Source organism: Drosophila elegans, unplaced genomic scaffold (genome assembly GCF_018152505.1).
Source record: "Drosophila elegans isolate 14027-0461.03 unplaced genomic scaffold, ASM1815250v1 contig_183, whole genome shotgun sequence".
Taxonomy (NCBI): domain Eukaryota; kingdom Metazoa; phylum Arthropoda; class Insecta; order Diptera; family Drosophilidae; genus Drosophila; species Drosophila elegans.
The window spans coordinates 1292184-1304612 of record NW_024545550.1 but is presented as its reverse complement, the minus strand read 5'-3'; the positions used below and the strand labels follow the sequence as shown (position 1 = coordinate 1304612).

Here is a 12429-nt window from a genome sequence, read left to right as displayed (position 1 = left end):
AGTGGAAGTGCTCTAGCGCCGGTTGAAAAGAATTCGATTTAATCGGAAAGTATTTGTTAATGTATATATATATATACTAACCAACTTGGCTGTACCGTTTGACAACTAATTCTGACGGCACTTTGGGAAAATTGTTGTGAGCTGCACGAAAAATCCAACTTGCAGGTGGCGTGTAAACAGCTGTTCCAACAATGTACTTTTGATGTACAGTGTGTATTCGCTAGGCGGAATTGAAAAAAAAAACATCACACATTGTTAGACACAGATGAAATCAATAGAGTACTAATTATTGTACTCCAATTGCTTTTTTAAATCTATTGAAGGAATTTTGGTAATCGCTTAATCCTAATCATCATTTTGCTTTTAAAATTAACTTATCGCTTCAAAACATTAAACACTGTGCTCAACCATAATAAAAACAATGCGAGCAGCGTTTATTGCACCTGGGATAGGCAGTAGTAGTAAAGTTTATCTCTGGAGGCGCGATGGGGAGCGAATTTGACCGGCTGATAAGGTGCAGCCACTATCTCCACAAGTACCTTTAAAAACACGCGCTGCAGGTTGCGGCTCTCAGTACGGGACTGCCTTCCATCGGAATTGGGTGATCAAAATCGGGGCACAGCGGATACAGAATGCATTTCGGAGTCTTGGGCAGCGGCATAATCGGTCTGACGACCGCCTTGGAACTCCAGAAGGAGTTTCCAACGGCGCGGGTTTCCGTTATTGCGGATCGTTTCAACGAGGACACGGTTAGCTATGTGGCGGCCGGGATATTCCGTCCGGGCACAAGCTTCATGGGCCCCACCCAGGAAATTACGCAGTGAGTACACCATTTTCCCCTGGTCACATGTAATTCTATAGCCTAATTTCCTCCTCAGAAAGTGGATGACGGATGCCTTCAACTACTGGGATGAACTGCGTCGCTCCAAGGAGGCTCCTTTGGCAGGCGTGTGCCAACTATCCGGGTACATTTACTCCCGCACTTCCCCCTCCATCGTGCGGGTATGTTACTGGGCTGGCCTCTATCAGCGATTCTTATCTCACCCAGCTTAATTCGATTAACTTTCTGCTTGCTGCCGCCTTAGAACCACTTTATTGAGAAACTTTTGCCTGTCTACCGGCAAGCCACGGAGGAGGAACTGAAGCTGTGCCACGGTGGCTGGAAGTACGGATCCTTCTTCACCACCTGCCTCACGGAGAGTCGCCTTTTTTTGCCCTATGCCACAAAAAAGTGAGTACCTCTTGTTATTAGGAGCGTTACGATTTGCACTTTTGTAGATGTCGATGTCTTAAAAATATTGTAATATATTATTTTCCTATTATAATGTATAAATATTGAAGAACTTTTGAACTTTTGATTAAAAAAAAAATAAACAAGAAAGAAAGCAAACTTCGGCAAGCCGAAGTTCATATACCCTTGCAGCTATTGCAAGAATTAAACATTTTTGAAAACATTAAAATTATAATTTACTTGCGTATAAGTTTAAAAACATTGAAGCTATGATGATTTGCAGCTCAATTATTTGATAGTTATTTTATATATTTTTATTGTTCCTATGGGAGCTATATGATATAGTCGTCCGACTTTGATGAAACTTAAACCGTAAATTGGAAATATTTAACCATTACTAAATGTCGAAGAACTAAACAAAAAATTAAAAAACAGAAAAGTTATAATTTTTTTTCATTTATTTCTCCGATTGTTCCTATGGGAGCTATATGATATAGTCGTCCGACTTTGATGAAATTTAAACCGTAAATCGAAAATATTTAACCATTACTAAATGTCGAAGAATTAAACAAAAAATTAAAAAACAGAAAAGTTATAATTTTTTTTCATTTATTTTTCCGATTGTTCCTATGGGAGCTATATGCTATAGTCGTCCGATTTTGATGAAATTTTTACCATAATTCTGAAATATTTAACCATTGCTTTATGTCGAAGAACAAAACAAAAAATTAAAAAACAGCAAATTTATAATTTTTTTTCAATTATTTTTCCGATTGTTCCTATGGGGGCTATATGCTATAGTCGTCCGATTTTGATGAAATTTAAACCATAATTCTGAAATATATAACTATTGCTATATGTCGAAGAACTAAACAAAAAATTAAAAAACAGCAAAGTTATAATTTTTTTTCATTTATTTTTCCGATTGTTCCTATGGGAGCTATATGCTATAGTCGTCCGATCTGGCTCGTTCCGACTTATATACTACCTGCAATAGAAAGACAACTTTTGGGAAAGCTTCATGCAGATAGCTTTAAAACTGAGAGACTAGTTTGCATATAAACGGACGGACAGACGGACAGACGGACAGACGGACAGACGGACGGACAGACGGACGGACAGACGGACATGGCTAGATCGACTCGCCTAGTGATGCTGATCAAGAATATATATACTTTATAGGGTCGGAGATGTCTCCTTCACTGCGTTGCAAACTTCTGACTGAAATTATAATACCCTCTGCAAGGGTATAAAAATATTTGTACTTATCTGGGTAAAGATATCAAACTAAACCGAATCAAACAAAATCCTAGACTTTGGCATAATGTATTTCATAATGTTTCAAGCCTTCTTTTACAAAATATTTTCGTAGATTCCTAGATAACGGAGGCGAGGTGGTGCGTCAGCATGTCAATAACTTCTTCGAAGTGCCGCAAAACATCGACGTGCTGCTCAATTGCACCGGAATGGGAGCCAAAGAGCTGTGCAGCGATCAGCATCTGGTCCCGATCCGGGGTCAGGTGCTCAAGGTGCGGGCACCGTGGGTGAAGACAGCCTTCTACGGCGACTACGACACCTACGTGCTGCCCGGGTTCGAAACGGTCACCTTGGGCGGTTGTCGGCAGTTCGACAGCTACAACACGGAGTGGTGCAAGTACGACAGCATGGCAATTCGGGAGCGCTGCTACGACCTGTTGCCCAGTCTCCGCAAGGCGGAGATCGTCCGGGAGTGTGTGGGTCTGCGTCCGCACCGCTCGGTTGTGCGAGTGGAGCCCGAACTAATCACAAATCCGGACGGCCGGCGGCTGAAGATTGTCCACAACTATGGACATGGAGGCTATGGCGTGACCACGGCCCCGGGAACGGCTAAGTACGCCGTCGGATTGGTGCGGGATCTGCTGGCTGGAAATAGCAAACTGTAGGTGGTAAATTCATTGTTAATTGTTGGTCATTAAACTCTTTATACTCAGAATCTTTGAACCCTGATTTGATTTCGCTTTAAATTCGGGGTCATAAACTGATATCAGGTTTCACGGTTTCGTCAAGATATTTCCTGAAGGTTATGGTTTGAAATGAAAGTTTTAAAAAAGATAAAATTAATAATAAACTAATAATGTCATGAAACATTTTAAATAAGCAATTTAAATGGGTGATATAACTATATGCATATATATAGACAACTTATTTTCCTGAAGAACTTTTTTGCAGAAATTCTTCAGAAAGCTTGGCAATCTAATGATTTTTCGTACTTGTCATGTTTAATGGGGTAGCCTTGCCCGCTTTACGTCCCAATCTTTGTACTTTTAAGTCAAGTATATTATCTTATTTTTCAAATATACTTGAGTTAGCAAAATTTTCAAAGTTCGTTGAGTGGATGAAAAGGTTTGGCGCCCAGATAGGGTTTTAAATGGAGCGATGTGCCAGTGTTTGGTAGAACTCTAGCTTATTGAGTGCGCATGTCCGGCGCATGAATGGAAAGCTCCCCCCGAAATCGCCGCGAAAGCTACGCCCACACACGGACTACCCAGGCACGGAGACCCATCGATTTTCGAGAAAAGCAGCAGGAAAAGCAGCAGCAGCAGAAGCAGCAGCAGCAGGGAAACTGTGTGGGCAGCAGCAGCCAGTCAGTTAGTCAGTCAGCCAGGTTGAAACAGTTAAATTATGAAAACGTATACAAAACTGGCCCGTTTTCGCCGCAGCAGTCAATTCGCCGCCTGAGAGCGAACGAAAAATTGTGTGTCCTTTGGAGTCGACGTGTCGAAGCGAAAAGTTAATACAGTGGCACTGCATCTGCCTCCGCTGAATAATTGAGCCACTGCAGCCACAGTCACAGCCAAAGTCACAGTCATAGCCATAGCCAGCAAAATCCTGGCCAGACGAGTGTGTCGCGGTCGTGTGAATAATTGATTGGATAACCGTAAACAAATCGAGGCAACCAACGACGCGGAATCGCGGCGTATATGTCAGTCCAGTGCCAAGGCTGAGCCGAGACCTTTTCCTTCCACCTTCCCCCAGCGAAAGGAGCTGCCGTTTGCCATTATCGATTTGTGTGTATGTGCCCACACGTCAACAACAGCAGGATATATTCGCGTGGCAGCAGGATCAGCAGCAGCAGCAGCAGCAGCAGCAACAACAACAGTAACTGCAACATCTGCAGCAGCAACAACAGCAACCGCAGCAACCTCAAGACAGAGTGAGTGCATTTGACACATTAGGTATACGCCATGAGTGACCAAACGGGGGGTGTGCTATTCCTGGTTTAAATCACAGAATACTAAAGTAGCCTGCACGGCGCAAAAGGGTTATAATATAACTTCCATATTGTCATGTTAACTGCGCCATCTCATTTTGCCTTGCTAGCATTCTGCTTTGAAATAAATTACAATTCCGTTAACCTCATTGAAAATGTATAGTACACCATATCTATAGATATGTTGGTATATTCGTACTTTTGGCTCAAGCGGTTGTGTTATTATCTTATTGACATTAGATATACGTTTTATCTGACCCTAAGTAAAGAGCAAAATATTTTTGCAAATGAAATAATACCATATTTGCTTAGACAAATATTAATTGAAATATACGGATTTCAGTCCTATATTTACTTACCTTGTAATGCTTCTGTTATTTTGCTGTATCGCCAAATTCAACTTATGAAACTGCAATATAGAGCCAGAAATTGCCAAAGTATAGACTCAACTTAGACGATTTCCTTTTGAAAACTGCTACACGGAAACCATTAGAGCCAAGTTTGAGCTCGGGTTTTTTGCCAATATTGGGTTTCTTATCAATAATTAAACTAGCCCGCAGCTGCCGTCCGCTCAACAGCTGCTTAATCATTGGAAATTTGAAACATGAAAGAGCAGTTAAGGGGGCGGGCCATGGGGCCCGTCCATCGGCGGGGGGATGAGCAGCAGCCACCCCCATGCAGAGGGAAAAACAACAGAAAAAATCGATAATTACACGCAGCCGAGCAGATAAAAACATTTCCACACACCGCCTCTGATAAGAGCCGTGTGCCAATTGACTCGAGCCCGTCTGCCGTCGCATCCCACTTCGTGGAGCCCCTTGCTTCGGCCCCCCTCCCCCCTCAGGATATTTCTGGGCCTGAAGAGGCTTGACAGGAGCGGAGCCCGTTCTTTTGCCAGTCAGGCATCCAGTCAGCCAGCCAGCCAGCCAACCAAATCCTTGACGATGACGCGAGCACTCGGTCGGGTCTGTTACTTCAAGTCGTTCATCAGCAATCTGACAGCACTTTGCCGCTGCGCAACTTTTGATTCTGGGCTTCTGCGGGGAGGGGGGAGGGAGGCGGACTGTGGACAAAAGGATGAGCGGAAACGGAAGCAGGAGTTGGCTATATACACAAATTATCGACACAATGTCGCCCGCTGCCGTGCATATGGAAAACAGCCCAGCGAACAGGCAGCCATCCCGAATGGCAAACTGTAAGCCGAGACTGTTGTCACTTGGCCAAGCCAAGGCTAAAAGTTTTCAAGGCCGCACCAGCCCACTCCGCCGTCAAGTAGTTTCTCTTTGAGTTCTCCCAGTGACGTGACAGGGATAATCAAGTGTGTCCTTTCCCAAACCAAACCAAACCATACCCATCCCATTCCCTCCCCTTCCCTGGGGTCACAAGTCAAGGGGACTGGGGGTTATGCTTCAGAAAATATAAACGCAACTTGTTTAATCCACGCGCACGCGATTCAATTGGTTCCCATCGCACAGAGCAGCAGCTGGCCCCCAGTTGGCCCTGACCGGTGTTCCATGTTGGCCCTCCAGCTCGTCGTGCAGCTTGGTCAAGAAGTGGAGTGTCTATGGGCATCCAGGATGGTTAGTAATGGTGCAAATCCTATTCAACCAGCTCGATCCGTACCCCAATGTTGACGCCATCACCCATGCCGGAAATGGCTTCGGCCTTGCAGCCATTCTGTCCGCCCAATCCCAGTCCCCTGTTATCACGGATGGGAAGCTCCTCCGGAGCTGCACACTTGGACTCATTGACACTGTTGAAAATCACAACGCCAGGATTGCGCAGCGAACTGTGGCTGGAATTTGGGGACGACGAAGGCATCTGGGGCTTCTGCTCCGGCTCAATCCTGGGCATCAGGGTGGTCATGCAGATGCTAGTGTTGCTGCTACTTGTGATTATGGTCGTGGTATCGATGGTCTCCACCAATTGGCCCTCGTCGTCGTCGGAGGCAACGATGGCCGCCGCCTCACGTTCCAGCTCCCGATCCCGCTCCCTTTGTCTTTCGAGTTCCCGCTGCCGCTCCAATTCCCGCTGCAGTTCCAGCTGCTGCTGCTGCTGCTCCTGCTCCTCCTGAGCCTGCTGCTGCTGCTGCTGGCAGAGCTCCACATGGAGGTGGGCCAGTTGGGCGGCATTGTAGGGACAGAAGCAGTTGAGGTTGACCACCCGGTTGCCCATGTGTTGCACGGGCCGGCAGTTGCGGGTGATGGGCGCGATCCCGTCCGGACCGAGCAGCAGGCGGAAGTGGCGCAGCTGGAAGTCGCTGATGGCCAGCGATTCGGGAAAGATGAACCACTCGGTGCCCTGGTAGCAGGGCGGGTGGGTAAGCGATCCGCCGTACGAGTAGAACCCGGTGCGGAAGACGTACATCAGATAGGAGAGGGGAAAGGGCGGGATCTGGACCCGCCTGCCCGGCTGCTGAACCAGCCGCAAGTTCTGCACCAGCGGATCCAGGAACGGATTGTGGGCGGACAGCTCGAAGACGTAGCCGATCATCAGGAGGTCATAGCTACTGGTGCAGGGCCTGGGCACCCCCGATCCCGCCCGGTGCATCACCTGCATCTCCAGCGGGAACTTGCGGTGGTTGATCGTGTGCTCCGAGCCCTCGCTGTTGCACCAGCCCCAGTGGAACCGCACCTCCAGGAACGTGTAGCTGGCCAGCAGATCGGCCCCACTGATCGTTGGTGCGTTGCCATGGAACTGGGCCCGCAGCACCAGCGTTTGGCCCGTATTCTCCAGCTGGATGCTGGCTGGAAGATCGTCGTAATGGTTCCAGTTCAGCAACTCCCTAATGGCCAAGCGTTGGACTTGGCTCTCATCGATATTGACGGGGCTCTGAAAGTGGTTTTCTGCCTCCAGAAACTCGCTACTTGCCCCGCATTTTGCCAACCAAGTGTGCGGACCATGGTCCATGTCGTAAGCATATCCCGCAGCAGGATGCTTCCTGTAGAAGCTATTCAACCTACCAAATCTTAGGGGCAGTCTCGCCCAGAGCAGCACCCGCTGGTAGGCTTCCTGGAGCGACTCCTGGTCCGCCTGGTAGGCCAATCCCGCCAGCAGGCAAAGTCCCGTCGTGATCAGTGGATGCTGGACCATCTGTCCCAAAACCTGGCCAATTACCATGCAAATCAACTGCACCACCAGTCCCAAAATAGTGCCCAATGCGGTGTCAAACATCTTCGGTCAATAGATCCGGACTTGCATTGGGTGTAACAATGGCGGAGTAAAGAAAGTATCTGCAAACGCAGTAACGTACCAAAAAAAAAACCGAATCCAAAAACAAAACTTTCCGCTCCCTTTAGATTTTCAATTTATTTTTCAAGTCGTAGTAGTATCACTGTTCCGTAGGCGAATGTGTTTATGTGACTGAGTTGTGGGTAGGTTCTAGGGTCTCTTAAACGAGGTGACAGAAATATCAAGGGTGTTTCCCCGATCAGATCTATCATTTATTTAATTTATTACCTTAACCATAATCCCCAAAGAATATCAACTAACCCATGACTTAATTACAATCGTTCCAGCAGCAAACCGCTCTAAGCAAGCATAATGGCGAGTGGCGGAGACCCAAAGTGGCAGAAGGATGCCGCCGACCAGAACTTCGACTACATGTTCAAGCTGCTCATCATCGGCAACTCCAGCGTGGGCAAGACCAGCTTCCTCTTTCGCTACGCCGACGATAGCTTCACATCCGCCTTCGTCTCCACGGTGGGCATTGACTTCAAGGTGAAGACCGTCTTTCGGCACGACAAGCGCGTAAAGCTGCAGATCTGGGTGAGTACGACAACATATAAATATCCGGGTCGCACAATGTGCTGCCTATTTTTATGGGCACTTGCGATGTGGATGTGTAAAACTTGTTTGACCTCGATTAGTTTTGTGGGGGCGAATGAATCATCCGGAGGAGAGCATTAAACCGAAAAGCTGAGACATTGATTTATTGATCGGGCATCGCCACGACTGAAAGGCGCAGGTGAGCGCCCTCTCGAGAGTCCTTGATGTGCGAGTGGGGGGTTCCGGGTGCTTGTCTAGTTTTTTGTCATCAATTAAGATAAATTAATTGCTTAGTATCTTAAGGATTAATTAATTTGAGACACATAATAGATGTTCAATTAAATTTGTTAAAAGTAAAGCTTTAATAATATTGGTTGCAAAATGCTTTCTTATTCAAACCTCTTTCAATAGATTTTTGTTTGAATATAGAAATTTATTACTTAAAAAAATTAGGTGAAATCCAATTATTTCAGAGAACTTATATTTAGTCAGAGTGGTGTAAAACCATTAAAATACAGATTTTGAAAATTTAATTTCTGTTGGTTAAAAAAGGTTGACTATTTATTAAGTAATATATAATACTTAGATGACTTTTAAAGTGCAAATTTGAAATTTTTTTTTGTTTAACTAAAATGAATTGTTTTTTTAGGACACGGCTGGACAGGAGCGGTACCGCACCATCACCACAGCCTACTACCGCGGTGCGATGGGCTTTATCCTGATGTACGACGTCACTAACGAGGACAGCTTCAACTCGGTGCAGGATTGGTGAGTGCTTCTAAAAAACAGAAAGGATAAATTGCCTTATCTAACACTTGTGTGTTTATTCCGGCTCCAGGGTGACACAGATCAAAACCTATTCGTGGGACAATGCCCAGGTGATCCTGGTGGGCAACAAGTGCGACATGGAGGACCAACGGGTGATCAGCTTCGAACGTGGTCGCCAGTTGGCCGATCAACTGGGTGTGGAGTTCTTCGAGACGTCCGCTAAGGAGAATGTGAACGTCAAGGTGAGTGGGCGGGCAGTGATTGTGATGGAGTGCCTTACCTCAATATTACCGTATGAATCCCCCTCTCCCCGACTTTCAGGCTGTCTTCGAGCGCTTGGTGGACATCATCTGCGACAAGATGTCCGAGAGCCTGGACGCGGATCCGACGTTAGTGGGCGGTGGTCAGAAGGGCCAGCGGCTGACGGATCAGCCGCAGGGCACGCCCAATGCCAACTGCAACTGTTAGAGCTCCGATGGGAGGATTGGAGGACGGGAGGATCCTACTGCACCCCAACAACCACATCCGTAACAACCATAGACAACAGAAATTGAAGCTAGCTAATTAGTCAGCATTGAGCAGGGGATTGCAGCTAATCCCTCAGTAAGCCGACGACGACGGTTCGGATACCGATGGAAAGATAATGGTAATGATAATGATGATATATGTTATAGGCGTGCCTCCCCTTTTCGGGAGGGGTGTGGCACTGTGTTTGTAACGATATGTGTATGTATATCCTTTGCGTTCGCTCGCCTCAGTGTAAATGTCAAATGTTATTTAATCCGATGTTTGAATTGTAATTTGTAATTGGTAATTGGTAATTGGTAATTTGTATTTTAATCGGCTGCCACAGCGAAGAACCATTTGTTGAGTGTGTGAATTGTGTTGAATTTATTCGAATTGAGAGATCAAAATCGATAAATTGAAAAAGAGCAAAGAATTTAACGAAAGTCCGATTTGACGGTGATTCGGCACTAATTAAGCATGCACCCCGAGTGCTGATTAAAGTCATTTGATTTGCGGCCCCACGCAACGGGGTCAGAGGTCAGTCAGCACGAGTATTTCGAACCGTTCTCCACATCCACATGTATATACGCTGGCTAAACTGTACAGTTTGAGATGCTTGACGAAACGCACAAAGCTAGCGAATCGGTGAAATCGACAGACAACTAACTATAGCTACACTATCCTACACACCACACTTCACACTCCACTCACCCATGTATATGTATGGATACACACAAGCAAAGAGCACTGAACACACACACACACACACACACAGTCGGAAACGGATATAGTTAAACCCCAAATCCCTGGCTTGGAGCATTCTAGCAAACACAAACAAACAAACAAACAAACAAACAAACAAACAAACCGGCTGAGAGGTAAGCCGTTATTATTAAATATTATGATTATTATTATTATGTACGTATGTATTTATGTAGTGAAATGGAAAATTTTAATGTGTTGCAAATGATAAAAGAAATATATACATCAAATATACATGTATCGCATAGAGTACTATAGAACTACCAGACCCAGAACTACGTAGAGGTAATTGCAGTTTTCTGTTACCCGGCATCCCTTTCGAACACCTTTCGAACACCTTTCGAGGGCCAGAGTGACAATAACCCGCAGGAGATCAGGACCACTGAGATCCCCTCCCCCTCGAGGTCAGGCAACCGAAGTTAAATTCCCCCCCACCTCACCGCCCACTTTTTGATTTTCCCCCACAAGACTGTTGCGAACTGAATCCGGACTGCGAGTTACTTGAACCCACCGAGCCAGCTGAGAGATCGGTGCATTTAATTTGCCAGCCCTTCCCAAAACCCGAAACCCAAACACCCCCTTTTATATGCACACACCACCCACTTTTCTACCTGTATACTTCATGGTATATGCTATACTATACTAAACTATACAAGGCTTTCCTTTGTTAACGCTTTAAAGACACAACAAACCGCTGCCGCGACTAAATTTGAACGAAGATAAAGCGGGGACAAGGACAGGGACTTTGACTTTGGGGGATAAAACTGCTGAATCTGAATATGTAACTGAATATATATATATATATACATATGTATTTGCCAATGCTCGTTAATGTTAAATATGTGTACAAGCAGAGTTTCACTTGAATTACGATTAAATTAAAGGCATATCGCTGTATTATAAATACCCAAAAACGAAGGCAAAACAAAATGGAAAACCGAAATTGCACCCAGAAAAATGGCAGGAAAAACCACACGAAATGCACAACGAGTTGCTAAGTGCCGGAGAGGGAAAGAGGGGAAGGAAACTGGGATATGGAAAAAGATTATGGAGGAGAAGGAGATTCTATACAAAAATGCCTTAAGCCAGCGACTCAGGTCGCTGATTGGTCTTTTTGGCATTCGAACTGTTTTGTAAAATAATTAATCATACAACTTGCATAACCACCTCTTCGAGTATTTGTCTTTGTATTCGTGTGTGGACTCGCTTTTAGTCAAGACCCAATTAAATAATCCAACCCAATTAAACTAAACCGAACTAAAGCTAAATCTAAATCTAAACCAGAGTAAAATCAAAGCATATAACACAAAGGTAAACGAGAAACAATTGTTAATGAATTTCGTGCATAGGCATAACGCAAAAATGTTTGCGCTACATTGTTGTCATTTAAACCAATACTTAGCATATTGATTATTGCATTGTGTACTCAGCTAACCCAAATATTTGTAAACCCTATTCAAACAATTCCAACTCCAAACACAATGGCATTATTTGTATTCCATTTGAATTGCAACAAGAATAACCCAACTAGGAAATGTATACAAGAATGTCAAAATAAAATAATTCAATATATTATTCAATGATGGTTTTTAAACACTAACACACATCTGCATACCCGTACTTTTGAGGATACTAACATAGATATACAGATACACACATATATACATAATATACACATAATGGTATTGAAATTATTGTATTCCCATAATAAAATATATGCAAAAGGTGTATGGTAAAACGATGAATTCATTTTTCTATAACTTAATGGGGGTTTAATGAAGGTTTTTAAAAGAATTTTCTACCCTTTGCACAAAAGTTAAAAGTTATTTGATCATAAAATAGAAACATTGTTTAATGCAATTTTAAAATTTTTTTCAAGATTTATTGAGTAATCCAAATTAAAATTCTATTTAAATTGGTATGTTTTTTAAAAAGAAAGAAATTTACATACAAAAAGTCTTTTTAAGTTTGTCATGGCATTTATTTGTTGTTATAAATGTCTTGAAGTTTAAATTTATGGGGACATAAATGCTATATGTTGCTTTTAATGCACATCCTTGTAGAAAGTTGACTTATTGCCAGAGAGCATCATATTTATTTATACAAACCAGAATGTTTCAGGACCCGTACAAAGTAAAAAACA

The 12429-nt window shown here is 44.2% G+C and overlaps 3 protein-coding genes across 5 annotated transcripts; 2 read left to right on the top strand and 1 right to left on the bottom strand.

Annotated features, from left to right (window-relative positions):
• Positions 1–59: 59 nt before the first annotated feature.
• On the top strand, positions 60–3203 carry LOC108149758 (D-aspartate oxidase). Its single transcript, XM_017277571.2, has 4 exons — positions 60–820; positions 879–1002; positions 1086–1231; positions 2604–3203. The coding sequence occupies exons 1-4, from the start codon at positions 633–635 to the stop codon at positions 3151–3153; spliced, it is 1008 nt and encodes a 335-aa protein (XP_017133060.1). The 5' UTR covers positions 60–632; the 3' UTR covers positions 3154–3203.
• Positions 3204–3764: 561 nt separating this feature from the next.
• On the top strand, positions 3765–12027 carry LOC108149759 (ras-related protein Rab-3). Of its 2 annotated transcripts, none has more exons than XM_017277573.2 (5): positions 3765–4424; positions 8000–8249; positions 8899–9017; positions 9088–9259; positions 9339–12027. In XM_017277573.2, the coding sequence occupies exons 2-5, from the start codon at positions 8025–8027 to the stop codon at positions 9483–9485; spliced, it is 663 nt and encodes a 220-aa protein (XP_017133062.1). In that variant the 5' UTR covers positions 3765–4424; positions 8000–8024; the 3' UTR covers positions 9486–12027. The 2 variants fall into 2 exon arrangements, with proteins under 2 accessions (XP_017133062.1, XP_017133061.1); XM_017277572.2 differs by having other exon boundaries at positions 3766–4424; positions 8003–8249.
• On the bottom strand, positions 5884–7848 carry LOC108149756 (carbonic anhydrase 6). Of its 2 annotated transcripts, XM_017277569.2 has the most exons (2): positions 6105–7848; positions 5884–6043 (listed from the first exon to the last, which is right to left on the bottom strand). In XM_017277569.2, exons 1-2 carry the CDS (start codon positions 7653–7655, stop codon positions 5915–5917), a joined length of 1680 nt encoding a protein of 559 aa, XP_017133058.1. In that variant the 5' UTR covers positions 7656–7848; the 3' UTR covers positions 5884–5914. The 2 variants fall into 2 exon arrangements, with proteins under 2 accessions (XP_017133058.1, XP_017133059.1); XM_017277570.2 differs by having other exon boundaries at positions 5884–7848.
• Positions 12028–12429: the final 402 nt, after the last annotated feature.

What these genes read in the sequence shown, in the direction of transcription:
- LOC108149758 (XM_017277571.2), top strand. Translation starts at nt 633, where the DNA reads ATGCATTTCGGAGTCTTGGGCAGCGGCATAATCGGTCTGACGACCGCC. An exon ending in CTTCCCCCTCCATCGTGCGG is followed by an intron (nt 1,003 to 1,085) that starts GTATGTTACTGG and finishes CTGCCGCCTTAG; the next exon opens with AACCACTTTATTGAGAAACT. An exon ending in TTGCCCTATGCCACAAAAAA is followed by an intron (nt 1,232 to 2,603) that starts GTGAGTACCTCT and finishes ATATTTTCGTAG; the next exon opens with ATTCCTAGATAACGGAGGCG.
- LOC108149756 (XM_017277569.2), bottom strand. Translation starts at nt 7,655, where the DNA reads ATGTTTGACACCGCATTGGGCACTATTTTGGGACTGGTGGTGCAGTTG. An exon ending in GTGATGGCGTCAACATTGGG is followed by an intron (nt 6,044 to 6,104) that starts GTACGGATCGAG and finishes GGATGCCCATAG; the next exon opens with ACACTCCACTTCTTGACCAA.
- LOC108149759 (XM_017277573.2), top strand. Translation starts at nt 8,025, where the DNA reads ATGGCGAGTGGCGGAGACCCAAAGTGGCAGAAGGATGCCGCCGACCAG. An exon ending in GCGTAAAGCTGCAGATCTGG is followed by an intron (nt 8,250 to 8,898) that starts GTGAGTACGACA and finishes TTGTTTTTTTAG; the next exon opens with GACACGGCTGGACAGGAGCG. An exon ending in TTCAACTCGGTGCAGGATTG is followed by an intron (nt 9,018 to 9,087) that starts GTGAGTGCTTCT and finishes TTCCGGCTCCAG; the next exon opens with GGTGACACAGATCAAAACCT.